Source organism: Ochotona curzoniae, unplaced genomic scaffold, assembly GCF_017591425.1.
Source record: "Ochotona curzoniae isolate NIBS_2020 unplaced genomic scaffold, NIBS_Ocur_1.0 contig_883, whole genome shotgun sequence".
NCBI lineage: Eukaryota > Metazoa > Chordata > Mammalia > Lagomorpha > Ochotonidae > Ochotona > Ochotona curzoniae.
The window spans coordinates 9,210,817-9,236,994 of NW_024466599.1; the positions used below are offsets into that span (position 1 = coordinate 9,210,817).

General features: G+C 41.7%; 1 protein-coding gene across 2 annotated transcripts in view; it reads right to left on the reverse strand.

The window, feature by feature from the left end:
• NBAS (NBAS subunit of NRZ tethering complex) overlaps window positions 1-26,178 on the reverse strand; it is a 300,840-nt gene that overhangs the window by 109,924 nt on the left and 164,738 nt on the right. For both annotated transcript variants that reach the window (XM_040992846.1, XM_040992845.1), the window contains exons 36-38: window positions 16,403-16,570; window positions 13,183-13,296; window positions 12,758-12,878 (exon numbers count right to left, since the gene is read on the reverse strand). In XM_040992846.1, the coding sequence (XP_040848780.1) occupies window positions 12,758-12,878; window positions 13,183-13,296; window positions 16,403-16,570 (403 nt within the window). The remainder of the gene's footprint in view (window positions 1-12,757; window positions 12,879-13,182; window positions 13,297-16,402; window positions 16,571-26,178) is intronic.

Here is a 26,178-nt window from a genome sequence, read left to right on the forward strand (position 1 = left end):
TCCTTTGCGCATACTATCACTCAGAACAGCCCCAAGTCCTCAGCACAAACATATTCAGAAGTGGGAAAATCCTACCATTTCACACACTAATAATTCTTTCTTGATAGCTCTCTTTTTAAGTTACAATTTTCAATTCTACCTAGTTTCCTTTTTAAAATTTCATTTCAATTTTTTATGCATAAAAGATAAGTCCCTTCCTTACGCACAAAAGAGGCCAATTTTCAAATAAGCATATTTGAACACAATCATCACAATTAGCTCTGCGTCTTCATGGAGTCCCTAAGAAACCCCCGCCACATCACCACCACCACCAAGCCTGTGGGTACTGCTCCAAGTACACAAGAAGCTAGAGCTATGGCTAGTCCCATCAGTGATTACTTTCCAGTAACATCCTTAACACAACATCAGCTCAAACTCTGCCTTCATTTAACGTGCCTCTGGCTATTGACTAACTCAACAGCACCTTCAACATATGGAAACATGGTGCCATTAGAGACACTGGGAAGAACATGGACTAGAAGGAAAGACTCAATTAAAAAACAAGAGCAATGGAGATATGGTTAAAATAAATACAGCATGCCCATAGACATCTATATAAGTTATCATATTCATTGGAATAAGTGTTTAGCAGGTCTGCTTTTAAAAATAGTTACACCTTAGAGGGGACAGCACTGCGGTGCAGGCTGAGTTACTGCTTACAACCCTGGCATCCCACATGGCCACCAGTTCGAGTCCTAGCTGTTCCATATCAATCCAGCACCCTGCTTGCTGATGGCCTGGGAAAGCAACAGAGGATGGCCCAAGCATCTGTCCTCCTGTTAGTTACCACATGAACTTCCTGGCTCCTGGCTAGCCATCTCTGCCCATTATGGCCACTTGAGTATTGAAGTATATTATATCTTTTTTTTTAAAGATTTATTTTTATTATTTTTTCATTGGAAAGGCGGATATACAGAGAGGAGAGACAGAGAGGAAGATCTTCCATCCGATGATTCACTCCCCAAGTGAGCGCAATGGCCAATGCTATGCCAATCTGAAGCCAGGAGCCTCTTCTGAGTCTCCCACGCGGGTGCAGGGTCCCAAAGCTTTGGGCCGTCCTCGACTGCTTTCCCAGGCCACAGGCAGGGAGCTGGAAGGGAAGCGGGGCTGCCGGGATTAGAACCGGCGCCCATATGGGATCCCGGGCGTGCAAGGCGAGGACCTTTTAACCACTGCGCCAGAGTGCCGGGCCCAGTATATTATATCTTTATGGGAAAATTTCCAGGAGCTCAAAGTCACAACAAAAACTGCTCTCAGAGATTTATCTAAACGTTTTCTACTGCTGTGTTTTACTAAGCAGTGAAAACTGTCACCCAAAAATGCAAGTATTCGTTCCAAATGAATAACATCCACACTGAATTCATATTTATACCTGTACAGAACATGCTCAAAGTCCTCGCAAGACTAGTCTCTCTGGGTTAATCATTGATACAGCGAGCAGACAACATGCCTGTGAGAAAAGCTTTGACAAGCAAGACCACCGACCCAGAGCCAGACCCTCATGCACCTTCCTCCATGTGGGCTCGGTGGTTCCCGGAGACCATCCCCCTCTGCCTTCAGCACAGCAAGGCAGGCACTAGGCACACAGAGACTGTCCCATTGGGAACCCAACGGGCTGCTACCATTATCACTGCTCAGTCTTACAGTTGGCCCAGCTTTGGCCCATGCTCCCCTGATATCTTGGACTGAGGACCAGCCATGGTACTTGTGGACACATGCTGGGCCATGCCTCCTGCTTCTGGACACCTGGGAACAATACTGTCTCCCTTGGTGAGCATCATTTCCATGTCTGTGTTGTCTTACCACACCTACATGAAACCAACTTCCTGGGAACATTTTAGAATTTAAAATCTACACATACACTAAGAATCTCTGGCCTAAGCCAGGCAGAATGATACAGCAGCCCACACCCTCACAAAGTCCTGGAATCAAAGGTCAGAGTCACCACAGATTCACTACATAATTGAGCTTCAGAATCCAGAATGTTCTGGACATTAGAAGGCTATATGCTTCCAAATATTGCAAACACATTATGCTACACATATATTAGGTACTACATGATCTTTTCAGCATGACCTGGGAACATTCAGTCATCAAAGATAATATTTCTACCACAAAACATTATGGCATAGAAAAACACAAAGTAACTTCATGTCAATTCCAATTTTCATTGCAACTTACAATAATCCTTTTTGGTTTTCAAAGTACTTTTGGTTTGAGATCTGAGCAACATTACCTCACATATAATTTAGGATTAAAGGCCCACCACAACAGTCTAAGGGCTGAATCCACACTATGCATATGCCGGAATCCCAGACAGGTGCTGGAATGTGTTCCTGCCTGCTCTGCTTCCAATCCACTTCCCTGCTTGTAGCCTGGGAAAGCAGTCAAGGACGGATCAAAGGCTCAGGACTCTGCATCCATGTGGGAGGCCTGGGTAAAGTTCCTGACTCCTGATCAGCTTAGCTGTGGCCTTTGCAGCCACTTGAGAAGTGAACCAGCAAATGGAAGATCTTTCTCTCTGTATCTCCTCCTCAACCTAAATCTGACGTGCCAGTAAAAATAAATAAACCTCTTTTGAAAATTAGAATTAAATGAAGTGAAGTATAAACCCTGCACAACTTGTCCTAAACACCTCATATGCCCCCTTCCTTCCACTGTAAACCACAGGCTTGAGGCTGTGAACAATTTTCTTTAGTTAGGACATGTTTTCATTTCTGCCTGGAAATGATTGATAATACGCACTTCCATTAATAACTACCACATGGTAATGGAGGCAATTACTCCCATTATAAATAAATCATGATTATTACCAAACTCTATTTAGGCATCGAGGTGATGTCTCAAAGGAACAGAAGACAGAGCAGTCGCACTTGGCTGGCTGTCGCATGCTGCTACATGTTCATATTTACTTAGCTGCTTTCCACTCAGCACCCTGTAATCCTGTGACTCAGTTATCCTTCACAACCCTCTGTGGAAGCAGTTAACTGTCTTCTTCAATTTAGCAAAGAGGCTTTAATGGCACAATGCGGTCCTCTTCTTTCCTGTTCGCCCTATGCTCACCCCACACACAAATCATGGCAGTTCTAACAAATCAGCAGTGCCACCTTTGTTTACTTCTTAGATGAACATGCCTGCTGCATCCAGCACCCTGACATGTATTCTGTCCTCAAGTCTCTCTGCTCCTGTGACTCAATGCTGTCTCAGAGGGAGCCTCCTCCAACAGGCCACTGGCCGTTTTCCGATGCCAGCACTGGGCCTATGGTACAGTCCGCATTCTCTGGACTGGGGAACTAAGAGCTCCTGCACCTGTTCCTCCTCTGACCCTCTTGTAACTCACCGGATTCTCTCACTCCACCTTGAGGGTTCAGCGTCCACGCGCAGTTATTTCATCATTATCACCTCATTCCACTTCATATTTTCTTCTTTGATGATCCAAACCACAATCTCGACCTACACTGATTTCGCAGTCTATTTTCCTAGTATTGTTCTATATATGAATTCATCTCAAAAGAGCAGCATTAGAAGCTGCTGAACACAGACACTCATCTATTATCCCAAAATAGTCTATTTTTACTCACTGTTTCTGAAAAGGTGCACTATTCTCCCAATGACATGTTTGCAGCCGGTTGTGTGCTACAAACATCAAGGTCAATACAGCGTGATGAACATCGGGCTAAAGCTTTGCCTTGCATGTGCCAGGATCCCATATGCACGCTGGTCTGTGTTCCCAGGAGCCCCACTTCCCATCCAGCTCCCTGCCTGTGCCTGGGAAAGCGTCGAGGACGGCCCAAAGCCTTGGGACCCTGCACCCACATGGGAGACTCAGAAGAAGCCTTGGGCTCAGCTCAAGGCATTGTGACTAGCTGTGAAATGAACCAGCGGGTGGAAGATCTTTATATCTATTTCTCTTTGTAAATCTGCCTTTCCATTAAAAATAAATAAACCTTGGGCCCAGCGGCACCATGGCCTAGCAGCTAAAGTCCTTGCTTTGAACATGCTGGGATTCCATATGGGCACCAGCTCTAATCCCAGCTGCTCCACTTCCCATCCAGCTCCCTGCTTGTGGCCTGGGAAAGCAGCTGCGGACAGCCCAAAGCCTTGGGACCCTGCACCCATGTGGGAGACCTGGAAGAGGTTCCTGGCTCCTGGCTTCAGATTGGCACAACACTGGCCATTGCGGTCACTTAGGGAGTGATTCATCGAACAGAAGATCTTCCTCTATCTCCTTCTTCCTCTCTGTATGTCTGACTTTGTAATAAAAATAAATAAATCTTAAAATAAATAAATAGGGCCCGGCGCGGTGGCGCAAGTGGTTAAGGTCCTCACCTTGCACGCCCAGGATCCCATATGGGCGCCGGTTCTATCCCGGCAGCCCCACTTCCCTTCTAGCTCCCTGCCTGTGGCCCGGGAAAGCAGTCGAAGACGGCCCAAAGCTTTGGGACCCTGCACCCGCGTGGGAGACCTGGAAGAAGTTTCTGGATCCTGGCTTCGGATTGGCATAGCATGGGCCGTTGCACTCACTTGGGGAGTGAATCATTGGACAGAAGATCTTCCTCTCTGTCTCTCCTCTCTGTATATCCGCCTTTCCAATGAAAAAATAATAAAAATAAATCTTTAAAAATAAATAAACCTTTAAAAAATACTACAAAATCTCTTTCAAAAACTTCTTCACACATATTTCTATCTTCATTGACACAGACTCTAGTTTTTTGAGTTTCACTACCTACAATCTATACTTTTTCAAGTCTTAGAACTCAAACTCTATGCACTTAGTCTTTCTCCTTTTTCTTAATTTCATGATAAAATCAAGAATCCTAGGATTTTCCTTATCTCACTCCCAAATACACACCCCCATTGATTTCCCCTATATTATTATTATAATAGTACAGACCTTCATAAACAGTCATAAGTTCACCATTTGGCTATTTAAGTGTATTTTGACATTGCGGGTATGGACACTGGCAGACAGTCCAGCATCTTATTATCAAGATATATTTAACAGCTTCAGTGGGAGTCCATCTTTGATACGGAAGTAGAGATGCATTCTACATTGTATCTTCACATATGGTTATGACAGTCTATTACACAGTTACTATATATTCCCTTAAATGAAAAGTCATAAAACAAAATCAACAACAGGAAGACAAATAGAAAATTTACAACATGAAAATAATATCCTAACGAACGACCAATGTGTTGCTGAAGAATGAAAGAGAAAATTAAAAAATCCTCTAGGACAAAATGATGCTACTGTATGATCCATGAGTCAGTTAAGAAATTAATAAAACTATTTTGAATAAATGTAAATAAAAACAAAATTATCAAATCCCATGAGAGGCAGCAAAAACAATAATGTATTTTGCATGAATAATTGTATTTTGCATGAAAGCTGTCTTATACCAGAGAGAATATACGGTATTTGTCCTTTTGGGATTGAGTTATTTAACTAAGCGTAACAGTCTCTAGCTGGGTATTTGGTTGCACGTGGTAGACCTTCATTCCTTTTAATGGCTGAGTAGTACTCCATGGAGTACATGCACTGCAGCTTCTTTATCCACTCCTCTTTTGATGGGCAGCTGGGTTGTTTCCATGTCTTTGCTGCTATAGATTGTGCTGTTATAAATCAGGATTACAGATTCCTTTCTCATATGCAGATCTGATCTCATTTCCTTTTGATATATTCATAGCAATGAGCTAGCTGGCTCACACAGCAGGTCTATTTTCAGAACTCTTAGCACTCTGCACATTGACTTCCACACTGCTTGCACTAGTCTGCATCCCTACCTACAGTGAAGAAGGGTACCTTTTCTTTACACATCCATAGGAGCAGATAGTGTTAGTAGAGCTCTGAATGTAGGCCAAGCTCACCGGACTTAGGTGGTCTATTTTGCCTGTAATCCATCTTAAAACACCAGTTTCATATAAATATTAAACAAACATTATATAGTCATATCATGTCCCAATTTGAGGGAAAAACACTTTTATTAGTGTCTCATTCCCTAATGCATAAAAATTTAAATTTTATTGGGCTTTTAAGACTGCCATATATATGACTCAAACAATTTATAGTTTGTTTTATTATCCCCTCCCCATACCCCAGCAAAATGAGTCTGATATTAAAACTGTGCTTGTGTTCATGCCATTCCTTTATATAGCAACAGCAAAATAATTACAAGACAAAATTTCTTTAACTTTTTAATATCTTCTCTAATCATAAAGATATGAGATCTATGACAGAGTATCATGCTTTACATGAACAAGCTCCAGGGTCACAAAAATAGGGTGAAGCAGCACCATGATCTCAGACTTGGAAGCTGATAGAAGCTTCCAAGAAACTGACAGATATTAGCCACACTCATAAAACAATTCACATATAAAAATAAGAGATCCAAAATAACATGGATATGTTCCTTCATCAGTACATTTCAAGCTAGTGTCTATCTTAAGCTGATAAAAAATAATGAATATATTTTGAAGGATATGTGAAAACATTCCTAGGATAACTTTCTGTTAAGTAGCATCACTGGGTCAAACTACATATATTAATCTTCACAGCTAATGATGTTCTCATTCTAAGCCAGGTCATTGTTCTGCTCTTGAGCTGATAACTCCCTCCCCTTTGTGACCACTGGCCCAAGGCACTTTCTGATATCTAGAGAGATACAAGAGAGCTGGAGATGTCTGAAAGTCTCTCCACAAGGGTAAGCCTTTATTTGCAAAGTTAACTCCTCACACTTCACTGGAGGAGACAAAAAAAAAAAAAAAAAATGCTGGATTTCTGATACTCTTGCTGGGGAAACAAGGAGTCTTCACTAATCTGCCACCAGCAGATGAACATGAGTGAATCCAGAAGGGCATTTCTACTTAAATTCCTATGCAACTGACTTCTCCAATGAAACAGCCCTCCCGCAGATAAAAAACAATGAAGTCTGAATAAAGTATGGAAACTAAGTATTCAAAGGCGCTTTGGAAGGTCCCCAAAATTAGGCAGAAACTTGAAAGGAGCTGCTAGCTTGAAAGAAGGCAACCAGTTTTTAAAAGGTTTATTCCATTTATTTCCAGGGGTGAGGGCAAGGACAAAGGCAAGATCCTGCAACTGCTGGTTCACTACATAAACATCTACAATGGCTGGACCTGGTCCAGGCCAACGCCAGGAGCCTGGAAATTGATATGGTTTTCCCATATGAATGGTGGGGGTGGGGGCAGAGTCAGAGCACTTGAGCCATCTTCTACTAATTTTCCATATACTGGGTTGGAAAAAGAGCAGCAGGGACTTGAACTAGCACTCTGATGTAAGATGTCAGCATTACAAACAGTGGCTTAATCTACTGCACCACAACATGAGGTCATTGTTTTATATTTCATGGCTTGTATTCCAAGGCCCAGCCTCTGTCTGTACCACAATGGGCAGTTAAAGCTAAACAAACTCTACACTTAAAAGAAGTGTAGAGCCTTAAAGAAGAGGCAGGAAGTCAAACTGCTACAAAGTCAAAATGTTTGAAAGTTTCCAATAAAAATGAGAAAAGGAATAGCACCCAACAAAACGAAAGGCAAACCCGAAGAACATCCCAGTAAAATAGCAACACAAGTTTAAATCAAGGAACAACCCATTGCTAAAATGATAGGCCCAAATTACCACCCATTCATATTAACCCTGAATGTAAATGGCTTAAGCTCAAATGTCATGAATTAGTAGACTGGATTAAAAAACAAAACCCATCTACTATTTGTTATCTGCAGGAGACACATTTCACCTACAAAGATCAGTGGAAACTATATTGCATCGGTTTTGATGTTTCCTGTTTCATCTCTTCAAAATACTTTCTTCTCATTAAATTCTTCAATGGCTCATAGATCATAGAGTAGCACTGTTACCTTCAAGAAGGTTCTTGATTTTCATTTCTTCAGCAACACAATAGTCACTCAGTAGCATGTTATATAACTTCATGATGTTGCTAATTTCTTTTTTTTTTCTTCCTGTTGTGATTATGTTCTGTGGCTTTTCATTTAAGGGGATGTATAGTAACTATGTAATGGAGACGACTATATCTAGCAGCATGTAATTTAACCTCATGACACTCTAAATTTCAATATTTCTTGCTGTTGTTGATTTTGTATTGTGGTTTTTCATTTAAGGGGATGTACAGTAACTGTACGATAGAGACGATCATAAATAAAAATGTATGCCCATAAAAATTCTCAAATCAGAGAGTTCACAATTGCTCTCTCATAATATCCATAGTTGGAAATGGCCCTTGTGTTTCTTAGCAGAGTAGATAAACACACAGTTTTACAGTCAAACAATGAAATACTACTTCATAATTTAAAACATAAACAAAGCCTTGTGATAGATGTAAACCAAATGACTTAAAAACTCTTAAATTCTACTTAAAAGAATACAAACTGAATACCCTAAAGAATTCTATGGGGCCCGGCGCGGTGGCGCAAGTGGTTAAAGGTCCTTGCCTTGCACGCCCGGGATCCCATATGGGCGCCGGTTCTAATCCCGGCAGCCCTGCTTCCCTTCCAGCTCCCTGCCTGTGGCCTGGGAAAGCAGTTGAGGACGGCCCAAAGCTTTGGGACCCTGCACCCGCGTGGGAGACCCGGAAGAGGCTCCTGGCTTCGGATTGGCATAGTATCGGCCCGTTGCGCTCACTTGGGGAGTGAATCATCGGATGGAAGATCTTCCTCTCTGTCTCTCCTCTCTGTATATCCACCTTTCCAATGAAAAAAATAATAAAAATAAATCTTTAATAAGAATTCTATGCCAACAAAACTACTCTAACGTGAGGGAAAGTGAGTGGGTTGTGTTTAGAGTGTAAAGCATCGGCGTTTATTAGGAAGAGGCTTTCTGGGGTGACAGTAATGTTCTATATCTGCAGGGAACAGAAAATAACACAGGGCTCCACCTGCGGGAGCTCACACCCTGGGGCAGGCCTCTACTGTGATGCATTTCAAGCCCCACCTGTCAGAGCTCACATACTGGGGCAGGCCTCTACTGTGATGCATTTCATACAAGCATTTATTCGAATCCTGGCTGCTCCACTTCAATTCAGCCCATTATTAGTGTTCCTGGAAAATGGGTAGAGGATGACCCAAGTTTTGGGGACCCTACTCCCATACAGGAGACCTAAAAGAAACTCCAGGCTATGGCTTCAGATTGGCTGAGCTCCAGCCATTATGGCCATTTGGGGAGTGAACCAATGAATGAAAGATCTCTTTCTCTTTCATCCCTTCTCTCTGTAACTCTGCCTTTCAAATAAAAATAAATCTTTGGGAAAAAAAAAATCTCAATCAGTTGCACAAATAACGTTTCTGTACTTTATTCATTGCAAATTCTATCACATACAAATGTAGCAAATAATAATTCTAAGGATCTGTACAAGTGCAGTGTCAAAGGGTGAATTACACTGATGTCCCCTACTTAACTGTAAAATTCATCCAAAACACATTAGATTTGGCTGACTCAGTCAGCACTGGAGCTACACAAGGGAAGTATGGTAACATGGTAATTATAGTCCCTACGTAGAGGATATCTAGAAGTTCACTCACTGTACAATTATTTCGACTTCAATGTGAAATTTACATTTGCATATAAAAGCTTACGGATGGGGGAGAATAGAAACAGGAAGCAATTCCCGCCAGTAACTGTCCCAAACGCTCCTGCACCTGTCCGCCATTTCTTCTCCAGAGCTGATTTCCCGAACAGTAAGTAACTCTGGAGAACTACTGCCTCTGGTTTCCAGCACTCAACCCACAAACCCTCTGACGTCTCAACTCCACCAGATCCGCAAGAACCACAGGTACCCAGGGCACCAATCCCCCCAAATTCCAGCTTGAAAGGAAACAGTGCCACAATCAGAGGTCACCACGGGTATATTCCATATCTTTGCTGATCTCCACCACAAGAGCTAGAGGAGAGGTATAGGTCCCCCACTCCACCCTGGACATCAAAACCATCTTAACAACCCACACTGAAACTCCCAGATTCTTATAAAGTAGTAAAGAAATCCATCTACCAGAAGCTTCTCAGCCTGGGCATATGCACACTTTCAGACAGGACAGTCGGGAGACTGCTGCTGTGGTTCCACCAGGAACCACAATGCACCACATGGGGTGCAGACTGAATTTCAGTGAACTGACGCCCATTTCAGAAACACTGAAAATGAAAATGCCTACAACACTTTGTCCCCAAACCTTGAATATGATTTCTAAACTAGCTCTATAGTCAGACATTAACACAGAGAAAATCTACGTCAAGATCTCTAAGCCCTAACTCAAAGTAAAGGACCGCACACGACATTCAACTCTAGACCTAAATTTGCAGAGGCAAGCTGCTCATGTTATTGATTTAGAAATCATTAACTGTTAAATCATTCATTTAGCTAAATAAATAATGATCAATTTTCTTCAGCTTGTCTCCATTAAAACCTTTTCATCAACTTTATTAAAAAATTTTAAAAAGTCAGATGTCAGGAAATTTAATTTGTATTATGACCTACTTCTAAACCAACGTTGAGAGTCAAAATTTTTTCATGGTTTTACATTTGGAACATTTCACTCAAATATTTCACTATATCAGTCTTCAGTTCTGCTGAGTTTCTGACAAATAGATGATGTTTGTGCAATAGTCAGAGATATTTTAGCATTATCAAAAGATGCCAAAAGTGATACTATAAAGGAAAATGTTTTACTGAGGTCAACTCACACACTATACCCACACAGTGCTAAAGTATTTTTTATTATTCAATTCTGTAATGTTTAAAATGTTTTTAAAATCATTGAAGAAACTAGATTCATTCCTTCTGAAGAACGTGTGTATGTGTGTGGATGGATGGATGGATGGATAGATGGATGGATGGATAGATGGATGGATGAATGGATAGATGGATAGATGGATGGATGGATGGATGGATGGATGGATGGATGGATGGATGAATGGAGATACACAGATAAGACAGATAGCCAGTCAGGCAAAATAAGTGTGGTAAACGTGAAGAAACATTGGGTCAGAAAACCACCACATGCCTTCTAAAATTGCACAGATATCTGTGTAACCAGTATATATACTAAGTCTCAGCTTAGCTGAGACCATGTGATCAGCGAACTGGCTCAGTGACTCTGAAATAAACACAAGACTTCATCATTACAAACAGACTTGTTCGTAGTTCTGGAAAATGTGCAGATATGGCACTTGGTATTTAAGCCAAAAATAGGAGACACAGACATGAAGGTAGTGGGTGGTTTTCTCTCTGTTGCCAAGTGTGAGGCTTACAAAGGACATGCCAAGAGTTTGCAGTACAGACATCTCAAAGTTTAAATGAAGTTGTAATAACCATGGATTTACCACAGAATGGATTGTGATATCATAAAGAGTTTGTGCTGCACGGGACGACTCTAGATTCTAAAACAGTCTACAGTGGATCCCAGCCGTGCACTATTTTGCAAAAACTCAAGTGAATCCAGTACATGTTCAGGGCAAAGACCTACACACATAAATCTTTCAAGCAAGGTAAAACTACAATTGGGCAACAAGGTGGCAACAAGGGAGACTATGCATATCAAGGGAATAACCAATGGTGCCAAGAAGGGGCCCAATGGGGCATCTCTGAAGAGCAGCAACAGTGAAGGAACACTCCTTATACAGGAAAGCAAATTCTAGAAAACTAAATTACAATATCAGGTTTTATATGCAAAACAGCAATTGCATTCCTCATTTGCACTTTCTGAATTTTATGTCACATAGCAATGTACTCAATTAACAAATGGCACTGCCCAGGCATACTGGTGGGCAGAAGTGGCCAGTAATAAGTGCAAGTCATTAAAATTCAAATGAAACTATTTATCTTCCTCTTTTCCCCTTCACTGACAACTAGAATATGGACAAAACACCTGACACCACCTTTGAATGAAGAAGAGTCAAGAGAGATAAAGGCACTTAAAAAGAAAGAAGCAACCTCCTCTAGAACTGGGAATGTAAGTGAGAAGGATCATTTTAAAAGAAAAAGTATAAATGTCAAGTTGTCTTTTATAAGCTTACATAAAATTATCTCATCTAAAAATATTTATGGAAAGAAAGAGCACTGTTCAAAAAATATTCAGGTTCAAATACACATCTATATTGTATGGAACGTAAAAGTAGGAAAGAGTTAATAAGTACTTTATATCACTTAATGTGAAAACTACTTCACGTAAGTGGCAACTTTCACATAGCAACCATCATCTTATCTATTCTTTAAAATACCCAATATAAGTATTTAGAAAAATAGCAGGTGCCTGAATAAGGTTTTTAACTGGATGGAAGAACGTAATGGAAGAATGAGTGATGGATAGTATCCAGCAAAACAACTGAAAATTTTATTACTTTGTCCCTAACTTATTCACACACTTCTTTGCATTTTATTTACCTACTTGAGAGAGAAGATACTCCCACCCGCTTCTTTATTCTGCAAAGGCCAACAGTGGCCATGGGTAGGCAAGGAGAAAACACAGGTCTCCCACAGGGGTAGTAGAAACCCAACTACTTGAACCATCAAAGCTGCTTCTCTGGAGTCACATCAGCAGGAAAGTAAAAACATGAGGTAAGCCTGTGAATCCAACCCAGGGACTCCATGGGCACAGGTGTCCCAACAAGTGGCTTAAAGTGCCAGGCTAAATGTTGACCTCGCTCATTCTTAGTCATTCCTCTTAATACCAGTAGACCCATCTTTCTTACCTTCTGTAGTTGGGAAGACTTCTCCTTCAGTTTTTGCCTCTGCCAGTTTACCAGTTCTCAGCAACACTTCTGCAAAACTTTCCCCAGGGATGTGCTGATAGTTGTCATACGTAACTCCAGACTAAGCAAACAAGTTGTTTGGCCAGTTAGTTAAGCATAGGTTTGTTTTGGTTTTTTGTTTCATTTTGTTTTGTTTTGCATTACTACAAATAACATTCTAAGAAAATACAAATACTGAATTTGTCTTCTGTGACTTCAATAACGTTCCACTTACTACAGCATACCACTTTAAACAAATTCTTAAACAAATTCTATCTCATGCCATCACATATAACACATAAAAATCATGTTAAACCAATGATTAACAAGAGTAAAATGTCTACAAAAGCACAACAGATTATCTGCCGTGTTAGAACAGTCCTTACCTCAGAAACAAAGTGATTAGTGATGACGGATTCATAAAAAGGATGACACCCTTGTTTTTCTAAGTCTTCATTGGCCACAGCTCCAATTTGATAGGCATCACCAACTTCCTGTCCCTAAGCAGGACAGAGTGAAGAACAACAGAAATAAGGCAAGGGAAGCAAAGTGGGAGGGCTGCTTTCAGGAGAAACAGATCCACGTGCTTTGACAAGGAGATTATCAGACACAGCACCCGGAAACAGCCCCACGACAGTAACAGCAATCCGGGCGCACTCCAATCCCGTCCTCCTACGGTCTTCTGATTTTCACAGTCACGCTGAAACCAAGGAATCTGAGGCACTGAAGCAATCAGTTTAGTGTGCATGGTGAGCTTTCTCCACCACAGTGACTGTCCTAACACATCCTGTTGCACACACTGCTGTTCTGCTCAGTTCTGAACAGCCAACACCATAAAATCCACAGAGAAATGCCCTGTTAATGTTACTGTGGTGAGAGCTAACATTCCCTACTCTGCCCAAGCTGCCATACTTAATCATCCTGCCAGTTTCCATACATTTCTCCACTATTCTATCAGTACTAACCATCTGGCTGGGTCCTATCTTTCCATCCTGGAGCAAGACTGATTTCATCTGATTAAGTGTTGCCAGATGGAAGCAAGATAATATGACCTATATCCCTTTTCACTAGTCTCATATCCTGGACTACTATCTCCCATACATGGGCCTTCAAGACTCAGCATTCCTGACTATGAAGTGCAGTGGGGTCCTAAGTAATTAGCTTTACATGTTGTTACCCTGAAATAGACCGCAAAGCTCGATGAGCAAAATAGAAATCCATCCTTCTCCAAGATCAAGCTCATGTCACGCAAATAGTGAAACCACTGTGTACATTAGGATTAAAAGAGTCAGCTTATGTTTACTAAAAACTACACAGTAGGCACAACATTCAACATTTTACCTAAAAACACACCTTCCAAACAACAAACAAATGAGACAGTAAGAGAAAAACACGGTGCAGTGTGATACACACAGGAAACAACACAGATCTTCCCCAAAGTAAATGGCATATCCATTCACCTGACTGGACACTTAGCCTCAGGTGTCCTAACCAGACAATCAGCAGGTTCACAAATCACATTCCCAATCTAAGCATTTCCCACTTCCTTTATGGCTGCATTAGTCCAAACCGCCATCATCTCTTACGTGGAGTACTGTAGAAGAGATCACATAGTCTCTGAGCGTGACTCAGACTCCATGAAGACAGTTTTCCACACAGCAGCTAAGCAACCTTATTTAAAATAAAGGGGTGCGTGGGCCCGGCGGCACCATGGCCTAGCAGCTAAAGTCCTCGCCTTCAACGCACAGGGATCCCCCATATGGGCACCGGTTATAATCCCGGCAGCTCCACTTTCCATCCAGCTCCCTGCTTGTGGCCTGGGAAAGCAGTCAAGGACGGCCCAAAGCCTTGTGACCCTGCACCCACGTGGGATACCCAGAAGAATCCTGGCTTTGGATTGGCATAGCATTGGCCGTTTTGCTCACTTGGGGAGTGAATCATCGGATGGAAGATCTTCCTCTCTGTCTCTCCTCCTCTCTATATATCTGACTTTCCATAAAATGTCCTTTTAAAAAATAAATAAAAAAAAAATAAAGGGGTGCGAATGGGGGGCAGTGTTGCAAAATAGTGCATTAACTGCCATGGGTTAAGCCTCTGCCTATAACTGATATCTCTTATAGGTATTAGCTCAAGTCACTGCTACTCCGCTTCCAAACCAGCTCCCTGTGAATGTGCCTTGGGAAAAGAGCAGAGGATGGCCCAGATCCTGTGAACTGTGCACCCCATGGAAGATCAGGATGGGATCCCAGGCTCCGGGCTTCAGCCTAGCCCTACGATGGCCACTGGAGTCACTTAGGAATAAACCAGCCAGACGGAGAATCTTTGTCTCTGTGTCTCCCTATGTCTGTCTTTCAAATAAATAATTCCATTTTTAGACTAAAAGTAAAGTTTGATTGTATGAATGCATTCCTAAATGCTCTAGAATCTTTCCATCTTACTCAGAACAAAATGTACATTGGTTATTATACTCCATGTAAAACTCCCGACGAGTCCTCAGGACTCCTCTCCAACCATGCCCAAGTGTGTGCTGTGCTCAAATTCCAGATGGCCCTCTTCATCCCCCATTCTCCAAGACAAGGCCACGCATGTTCCCCACAGCCCTTGGTTTTTGTTCTCTTCACCTGATCCTATTTGTAGTTCATGTGATTCCTTTTCTGATAACCCTTCAATGCCTCTCTAAATCCCAAGGATCTCTCGTTAGTCCCTCTCCTTGCTGAAGCAATCTTCACAGGACTCATTATCACCTGCCAGCACAGAGTAACGAGACACATATTTTCCCCTTTTTCTATCGCCATGTGCAATGTAAGTTCCAGAGGGGAAGGAAACTAGACTGAAGCTCTTGTCTACTCTATCCCCCATGAGGACCATGACAGGATGCAGAAACAGCACTCACAGAATCAATGAAGAAGAAAGAAACACACCCCATGAATGTCTGGGGTGAACCATAAATGGATCAACAGGAATATAGTTCTCTTTTTTTTTTTTTCTGTATTCTCCATTCTGAGATGAAAAGACTGTAATGTAAGAATGCACAAGACAGCAGGGAGCCAGGGAAGAAAATTTCATTCGTTCTCCTGCTTTTTTTTCACCTCTATGGATCAGTGAGGGAGGGTGAATTTTAACTGCCATCTTTCTTCAGGTGCCTATTCTGTCTCCTAACACTCCTCTTCAGCTACTAGCCTAGAAATATGGCGGATCATCAAACAGTTCATGGAAGAATAAACAATATAAAAATACGATGTATGGATTTCAACATTTATAGCACCAAAACGCACTTCCTTCAACCCACTGCTTTATAAAAGTTTGCAGTGCTCTCATATGTAGTAAAAGCAAGTAAACGTTATAACCTTCTTTTTTTTTTTACTTTACTGAACTTGATTCTAATATACATGAACTAGCTTTGCTTAAATGTATATAGGTGTCCTTCATAAGTACTGCTTGGCTTACTTTCTATAAAACAGGCATTTTCCACCTGAAGGGTTCCCTAGATTTATAAGTAATTTTAATGAGTTGCAGATGATAATGTAACAACAAAAACAAATGAAGAGTAATGCTAGTAAATCAATGTGAAGCACACAGATCTCCGAGGAAAGCTGTAAGACTCACCTGGAGTGGTCGGAGGTACGTCAGGGACTTCTTCCACCACTGCCCATCGCTGACAGCCTGCAGCACAGCCTTGGTAGTGGTCGTGGTGTTGGAAAGAACCTTCATGGTGGTAGCAGTCGTCCAGTGCAACAGGTCAGCTGAACTGCTACCTGGAACACTCACTTCACCCTGTGCATTTGTTAGAAAAACAAAAACAGCCAGAAAAAAAAAAAATCCACATTGTTCAAAGAACAGAGCGACAACATAGACTGCTTAACTCACTAACGTGGAAAGCCCATTTCTGCCATCAGTCATCTGGATATCCGTAGTATCATTCATGGGCCTTACAATGTTATCAACTTAAAAATTAGAATGCTATAGATTTGCTGAATTTCAAGTCCCACCCGCAGTTGTCTTGGCAGGGCCACATGAAATAACTTCGCAGGCACTGTGTAATCTGTGAGCTGGTCATGGGCCATCCCTGAAAGCAGTGACACATCAGTCAGGAAGATTAGTGAATTTAAAACTCATGTTTACTAGTAAGAGAATAAGTGAGAAAAATATGCCTGCTTATCGTTCCTTACTGAATCATCTATAAAAGAAAATTTGGGAGAAAAAAATCATACTGCCAAATATTTAAAAATATTTAGAAAGCAATAAGAGGCTCTTTATTTGTCACTGGTCTAATATTCCAACAATGCCTGTTTCTTTATCAATACATTAACATATTTATTATTTAGAGTAGAAATCAAGTATCCATTTGAATAATGGTCCTGAGACCCAAGCAGAGCTTTCAGATCCACCACCTTCCTGCTACGAGAAGATATTTTTCATGCAACAAAATGGATGATTAAAAGTATTTAAACAGCTTTTAATGCAAAAACCAACTGCCAATCTTGCAGAAAGCAAGAAAAAATTGTAACTATCCATTTGCAAACCCGAGGGATTCTGTGAGAAGAAAATGGCTGTACATTAGCCATCTTTTAAATGAAATGACAAAAACCACATCGATTTTTGGTCAAACGAAAGTATCACTTATCCACAAAAATAAACTTATGTATTTAATGTCTGTTTAGTTCTAGTCATTCTTTCTCGAGTAGCACAGCTAAAAGAAAGAAAACCTCAGGTGCAGTCCATCAGAAGATCCAGAATCTCTGGCTACTGGTATGATTTACATATCATTTATGAAGACATGACTAAAGCAACAAAAAAAAAATAATGAATTATGTAATCAGAACAATTACCACAATATCATCACACAGCTAACACTCAGACAAATGTATTCTTTAACATGACAGATGTGGCAAGGTAGAATTCCAGCCCCTCCTTCCCCCCAGGTTATCAATGCCCTTCTCCCAGGATCCTGTGGATACACTACATTACAAGACAGAGAGACTCAAAGCAGGATCAAGGGAGTGCGCCTTCAGGTGAGCAGTGTGCATGGCAGGAATCCAATTCCATGAGTTTCTGAAGTAGAAGACTTTTTCCAGCTTGTAGTACAGTGCCTCAGAGATGCCCAGGGAAGAAGGCAAGAGACATGTAAAGCCAACCTTGGCTTTGAAGGTGAAGGGGAGACGGGGCTTGGGGGAGTGGAGGAACGTGCACACTCTGAGAAGAGCCCTCAGGTGACAGCCAAGGAGGTACTGAGGATGTCCTAAAACCCGTTAGCAATATCAATGAGCACAGAAACAGGCCTTCCAGAGGCTGCGGAAAAGACACGCCACTGGGACACGCCACTGTGAGCTGTGTGACACTGAGCAGAATCCTAAGGAAGCCTACTAGACTGCTATCCTAAGAGAACTGTAAAATAATCAGCTACATTGTCGTAAAGCTATCAAGTTTGCGGCAATTTGCTACAACAGTGATGTCAAATGCATATCAGAATACTTAAACATATTAATACACTTCAGTGTGTATTTTAATCTTCACAAAGGAAATATATTTAAGCTGTCTTATCTACTGCTTACAATATGCCCATCTTGCTGTTGTTTAAGATTGTTAAAAAAGTATTCCAAATGAAAAAACAAATTTTCCTTGCTGATTTTGTCGGACTTCCGATAATGTACAAACCATCCACTCTACACAGTATTACGAATTATTTTTATTTATGGAAGCAACAAAGAAAACCGGATGCTTCACAGATAAAAAAGATGTTATACTAAATTGCTTCTAAGGACAACCATTCCCTTATCAATATGGTTTGGGGTTTAAGTGACAAATAGCACTTTCACTAGGAGTAAGATGGTGGCAGATACTGTAGTTGGCTGCCTTGAACCTGCACAGTCTTATTGCGGCCAGAAGTTAACAAAGCTAAACACTACATCTCCTAGACAACCTTATAACTCATTCAATACATGGCCTACTTTTCTTCAAATTTCTCTCTCTCTCACACACACACACACACACACCACATGAAACCGTGGAGATGAAACTATCATAGACAACATAAATCCCCCATTTCTACCATTTTCTATTGGATCTGGGTGCTGGGAGACTTATGGTGGGGAAGCAGTGCTGGAAGTATTTTTGCAGCAGTGCTAACAGAAGGGGCTGTGGACAGTGGGCTAATCAGGGCTGATTCCTTGGAACATCCAGGGGCCCATCCCACCAAACGAGGGTCCTGCGAGCCAAGAAAACTCTGTAGCCATGCAACTCTGCAAACATCACTCCACCTCCTGTGTGGCATTAAGGGCTAGGATCTATGCCAATGGACAGAATCCTCTGTGCATTTAACTCACCAAGTGCATCTAAGTACACCTTTCTACCAAGTCCTGCAAGCTTTGGAAACTGAACACACTGATCTTTCTGCTTAAAAGTTTTCCCCTTAATAAAGTGTGCACTAATGGGAACTAATGCTAGATAGGAGATCCCTGTGAGTAACACTGCCAAAAACAGTTCCTTGCCAGAAACAATTATCAGAGGAATTTACAGTAACCTACACAAAGGGGACTCAGAAAGACCTTATAAAATGCACACTGCGTTTTTTGTTCTTGTTTTTTTTTTAAGATTTTTTGTATTTTTATTGCAAAGTCAGATATACAGAGAGGAGGCGAGTCAGAGAGAAAGATCCTCTGTCCAATGATTGAGTTCCTAAGTGACCGCAATGGCTGGTGCTGTGCCAATCAGAAGCCAGGAGCCAGGAACTTCCTCCAGGTTTCCCATGCTGGTGCAGGGTCCTGAGGCTTTGGACCGTCCTAAACTGCTTTCCCAGGCCACAAGCAGGGAGCTGGATGGGAAAGTGGAACTGCTGGGATTAGTACCAGCGCCCATATAGGATCCCAACACGTTCAAGGTGAGGACTTTAGCCACTAGGTCCCACACCAGGCCCACACACTGGTTTTGTGTCATATTTCTTCACAACATTTTATAAGTCTCTTAGTTTATTCTCTTCGTTAGTGTGTGTGTTTACAAAACATACAGTAAGTATTTCCATGTGCTGGTTATACTTTAGGAATTTCTGAAAAGGTACAAGTAGGAAGAGCATATAGAATAGTGCTTAAGATGCCACCTGGAATTGCCCACATGCCACAGGGGAGTGCCTGAGCACCAGCTGCAGCTCTACAATGCCAGCTTACTGTCCGTGCACACTCTGGGAGGCAGCAGGTGACAGTTCTAGTAGTCGAGTGCCTTCCACCCACTGACCCAGGCCCTGGCTTTGGCCGGACCAAGCTCTCACGCAGGTATTTGAGGACAAGCCAGGGAAGAGAATATCTGATTGCCTGCCTTTCAAATAAAGTTGCCAGTTTAATGCTTAAGAAAACTTTTTTAGAAAGGGCACCACAGTAAAAGAAAAGAAAATTTATTTGACCTAGCAGAAAACATTCACCAAGCGATTTTCTTTTGGTGCCACCTACTCTATCAGGCAACACATAACAGAAAAATTAACAAGTAGGTTTCCTTCCTCAAGGAGGTTAGAAACTTGAGAGGGAGGAGAGAGAAAGAAGCAATGACAGAATAATGTGAACATTCTAGAGATGTATGTTCATGTAAAGTCTATGAGAACATGAATAGAGAACGTATCTCCTGCACCTAGAGAGTCAATCAGAGATGCTCCAAAGAGAAGGTGTTGCTTCAGCAAGAGAGAATCAAGAACTTCCAGGGAAGAATGGCAAAGCAGGTTTCCTTATGAGGCACGCCACCGAGGAGCCTTAAGCCATTCAGCAAGGGTGTAGAATCCAACACAGCCAGAGGACTAACTCAGGATATGACGACGAAAGGAAGGCAAGAGGTAAGTCAAGGAAGAGACCAAAAAGCTAGGTCAAAGAATTTCCATTGTTACACTGGGATAGGAGGTAAAGAAAGAAAGAGAGAGAGAGAGAAACCACCATGCAAGGCTTTAAGCAAAGGGACAACATAATTATATGCGTGTTTCTGAAATACTACTTTAGGTCAGGTCTTCAGTTAAGAAATTGGGACATCAGTTTACATTTTTTTTAAAGATTTATTTTTTATCGAAAGGCGGATATACAGAGAGGAGAGACAGAGAGGAAGATCTTCCGTCCGATGATTCACTCCCCAAGTGAGAGCAACGGCCGATACTATGCCAATCCAAAGCCAGGAGCCTCTTCTGGGTCTCCCACGCGGGTGCAGGGTCCCAAAGCTTTGGGCCGTCCTTGACTGCTCTCCCGGGCCACAGGCAGGGAGCTGGATGGGAAGCGGGGCTGCCGGGATAAGAACCGGTGCCCATATGGGATCCCGGGCGTACAAGGCAAGGACCTTAACCACTGCGCCACCGGGCCGGGCCCGACATCAATTTACATTTAAAATGGTCTAGGAATAAAATTGAACAGTGATTGGAAACACGGGGTTCATATATATATGTATGTATACAGTATAACTGCTATGGTCCTGAGTGTGTATTATGACCAGATTTAGAAAATGCTGTCAAACATTTTCTAAAGTATTTGCATTTACACTCTAGCTAGCATTTACAAAAGCTACACAGACTGCACACTCCTGTGAACACATGGAATTTCATGTCTCTTCCATTTCAATGACTCTGATAAAAATGTGTCTTTAATTTGCATCTCTCCATGACTAACAGAGCTGAATGAATTATATATATATATATGCATTATTATTATTATTATTGCCTCTTGAATGAAATTTATTCTGAAGTAATTGAGTCTTTTGACCACTTTTCTTCTTCTTTTTTTTTTTTCTAAGATTTATTTCCTTGAAAGGCAGAGAAACAGAGAAAGAAAAAGAAAGAGAAAGGGAGGAAGAGACAGAGCTCCTCCCTCTGCTGGTTCACTTCCCCACTGTGGACACCGAGGGGCTGAACTAGGTTAAGGCCAAGAGCCAGGAACTCCTACGTGGTCTCCCACACGGGCCATCTCCCACATGGGCCGTCTCCCACTACCTTCCAGGTGCATTAGCCAGAAAGCAAACCAGTGCTCTGATATGGGATGACAGAGTCACAACCAGGTGTTTAAGCAGCTGCGTCATAACACTGCCCAATTTTCTACTGGTGGTCTTTCATGTGTATAAGCCGGTTAAATATTCTGCATAACTTACCTTTATTAGATGAATGAATTGTGAATGTTTTCAATTCACCTATATATTAATTTTTAATTCTTGCTATCTTGTGAATAATAGTTCTTAATCTTATATTAGTCTACTTCATTAACTTTTAATCGTACAATTAGTACCCTCTTATCACATCTAAGAAATCTTTATCTGCCTCAAGAGTAAAGATATTCTTGTAAGTTTAGCTGGATTTGAAATATTTTTGCTATGAGTAGGATCTTAATAATGTACAATATCTCTCCTTCTACTCTACATATATATTTTTCTTGTATTTGCCATAATATGTTGATATTATGACTTTTTGTGTCTCCAGCTAAGGAGTTAGCCATTCAAGAGCAGGGTACTATCACACAGGACTAACCGCTGTAGTTTGTAGTTACAGATAGGTATACCAAGTCTGGTTTAATTGTAGTGTTTAACTGTTTACAAACACATTTTCAAAAGGATAATATGCTGTATCTAGAGTAGTTAAGTGATATTCAAATGTAATTTCACATCACATTTTTAATTTCCTTTCACCTTTACAAATATGTGAACCAAGAGAGTATACTGGGTAACTGGAGCATCATCAACTAATCCAAATACAGAGTGAAAGAAATACAACACTCTGGAGAATGACACGGATAAATCCAAAATATTGCCACAAAATAATAATTCTATCTCATAAAATGTACCTACACTTAAATTTTATTCTGTTACTGTGGGTGGGCTACCATAAGACAGAAAATCTAAAACATACAAAACAAACTAAGTTCAGAGGACAAAAGAAATTCACATGCTCGGAAAGCGTGTGCTGTGTAAGGATTTCCTGTAAGACCTGCCCCTAAAGGAAACAATAAGAGAGAAAGCAAAATGGAAGGCTCGTCTGAATCACAGCAAAAGCTGTAAACTGAGGGCCATTTACCAAGATGACAGCAAAACCAAAGTCATTAATAAGGAAGATAGTTTTATTTCAACTTCACATAAACAAGGGGTGGGGCGATGGGAAGGAGATAGGCAAAATTTACTCAACTGATTGTTACTCATTCTTCTGATATTAATAATGATATACTACTAATTAATGTGAAATGTCTAATAGCAGAAATAGATTAAACCTCCAAATCAAATCAACAATCCGCAGCATTAAATGTAAAATGAAACCACATTAATGTCAAACATGTTACTTAGCTCACAGATTAACTTACCAAACACTAACAATGTTTTTCAAATTCTACAGCCACACACACACACACACCATTGACAACTAGGTTCACAAGATAGTTTCCATGTTAAGTGGGCCACACAGAAATAATTCCTCTTAGTCTAATGACCACAATGAAGATTCTGCTAAGGAGTTTCTCTCTAGCACCCGGTAATAGGGCTTCATTTCTGAAAAACCCTCTGGTTTCTAGGCGAGCTGGTAGTGAATCTAAACTGGACCTGAATTACAGAAAGAGTTCAAGTAGAATGGAAATACTACACTTTATTCTCCAGCACATTTTTACATAATTTAAAGTATTTCCTGGATCTAACAATCATGCACAACATGTTTCTCTTGTGATTTAAGATTTATTTTTTATTTATTTGAAAGGCAGAGACAAGGAGGAGAGACCCACAGAGAAAGAGAAATGATCCTCAGCCCATTAGTCGGCTCGCCAACTCACTGTGATGGCAGAGGCTGGGCCAGAGCCTCGGCGGCTGAAGCCTCCCCTGGGCCCAAACACCAGGACTATCCTCAGTCCTTCCAGCCACATTAGCTGGACATCAACTAGAAGAGGAGCAGCTGGGACTCACAGTACAGCTCACCTGAGATGCTGGCATTGCAGGTAGAGGTTCAACCACATTACGATGCTGGCCCCAGGTACAACATATTTCATCCCAACACAAAATTTAAGAATATTTATCATTGGAGAAAGTATTTCTAAAAACAGATAGAAGAAACTATAGAAAAAGAAATTATGGAAAAACATATCATGCCATAAATCTGACTCCAATTCAACTGACCTGCTCATCTAGCAGCCAAGACTATAATGGAGCTCTCTCAACTGAGAGGCCACAGGCTCCTGTGCACTTCTTCAAAGGGCTAGTTTGTTTATTCATTCTCTCGCTCATGTGTGTGTTTATGTGTGTGTCTCGTGTGTGTGTATGAGAGAGAGAAAGAAAAAGAGAGAGAAAATTAAGAAGCCAAAGCTTTGGAAGATCTCCTAGCACTCTTGGACTCCAACTAGAAAATCTACATTCAGGAAAAATAGAGGTATACATGTATCTTTGATTTGATTTTTTCCCCTCAGTTTTCATAAGTGACTGGGTATTCCAGTGTACCCTTGAAGTAAATTTACTTACTGAGCACTTATTTTTGTTGAGTCTACCCTGAACCAGGCAGAAGGTTACCATGACCATTTAATCTCTGCTCCCAAAGGACCAGCAGTGCATTCAGGAAAAACAGCAAATAAGACAATGTGCCTCACTTCACTGGTGCACTGAGAACATATTACATATTCGATAGATCTTACCCATGCAGTAAGCACATCGATCCCACCCCTCACGCCTATATCCCACTTTTTAATTTGTAAACAAAATCTGGGTTATCACTGCTGACCCATACATGAGTTGTCCTGGTAACAGTAAGGAATATGATAAAATGCAGCCACTGCTGAGCACAAGCAAAGCAAAGCAGTGTAGGAAAGACCCTCAGGGCAGCACACATCAGGGCCTGCAGGGAAACAGCACAACATGTTCTTAGAGGTAGCAGCAGGCTGGGCAGTGGGCTCAGCACTTATGATGCTGACCATTCTGTGTCCCCTTCAGAACACCTGCTTCCCTCCACTGTTCCAGCCAACTTCAGCTTCCCAGGGGTGCTGGCCATGGGAAGCAGTGGTGAGGCTCAAGAAATCGGCTTCTTGCCACCAACACAGAAGACAAACTGAGCCAGCCTCGCTACCCAGAGCTCTGCACTGACACGCAGGCCAAGAACAACAAGTCAAAAACAACTGTTTCTCCCTCTCTCCAGGACTTTCAGATCAATAAGTAAATCTGTGGTGGTGGGGTGGTGCGTTGGTGGGGGTGGTGGTGAAGATGATGATGATGATGAGGATAAGCCTACTAGGAAGTGACAAGCTATCATAAAACCCAAAGGACAACAGAATGCAACTCTGCTGAATCCATCTCCATGTGGTATGAGATGAAGTTCTAAATTCATCTTTTGCATGTGGATATCCACTCAAGATACACACTTATAACACATAATAACTTGCATATATTACTCATTTATCAGTAAATGCAAAGTTAAAAATGTGAAAACCCCCTTAAAAAGAAGCACTGAAATAATCTCCACAGCTTTGGGTTAGGCAAAATTTCTTGGACATAACATCAAAGCATTTACAATGAAACAGAAAAAAAAAATTTAAGATTTATTTCTGTGAACAGATTGAAACAGAGGGGGAGAGAGAGAGAGGGAGAGAGAGAGAAAAAGAGATCTTTTATCCTCTCATCACTCCTTATCAGCCAGAGCTGAATCAGGCGAAAGTCAAGAAACCCACCCAGGTGTCCCACAAGAGTGGCAGGGTTCCAAGTACGTGGGCCATCACGTGCTGCCTCAAAGGGACCCACTGGGTCAGAAGCACAGACTAGCTGGGACTTAAACCAGCCACTCTGATGTGGGATGATGGCTTAGCTCACTATGCCAACGTCTAAAGCAGCAAATATGAACAAGCAGACTAGGAACAAGCAGAACAGCTTCAGCTCAGGAGCCCTCAAGAAGACAGAGGTCCAGGAGGAGTTTACCGGACGGCTGAAGAAGGCAGAAGGCATACTGATTGTGACAAGGCAACACTAGCCAAAGAAACATAGAGGATGTGCATTCTCAGGGGAGAGTTGCAGGATTTTGTACTGATCCCAGGTTCTGACTAGAGTTGGGTGAGGAGCAGAATATACGTACATACATACACACACACACCCCAAGACCAGAGGAGAAATAGCACCATTCTGGAGATGCCTGGCCCGGACACATACCACACCTCCCCACAAAACCAGAAGGGAGATAGTGCCATTCCGGGGGTGCCTGGCCCAGCACACACACCACACCTCTCCACAAAACCAGAAGGGAGATAGCACAATTCTGGGGGTGCCTGGCCCAGCACACACAGCATACCTCCCAACAAAACCAGAAGGCAGATAGCACCATTCCGGGGGTGCCTGGCCCAGCACACACACTACACGTCCCCACAAAACCAGAAGGGAGACAGTGCCATTCTGGGAGTGCCTGGCCCAGTCAGGATAGACAGCTATCT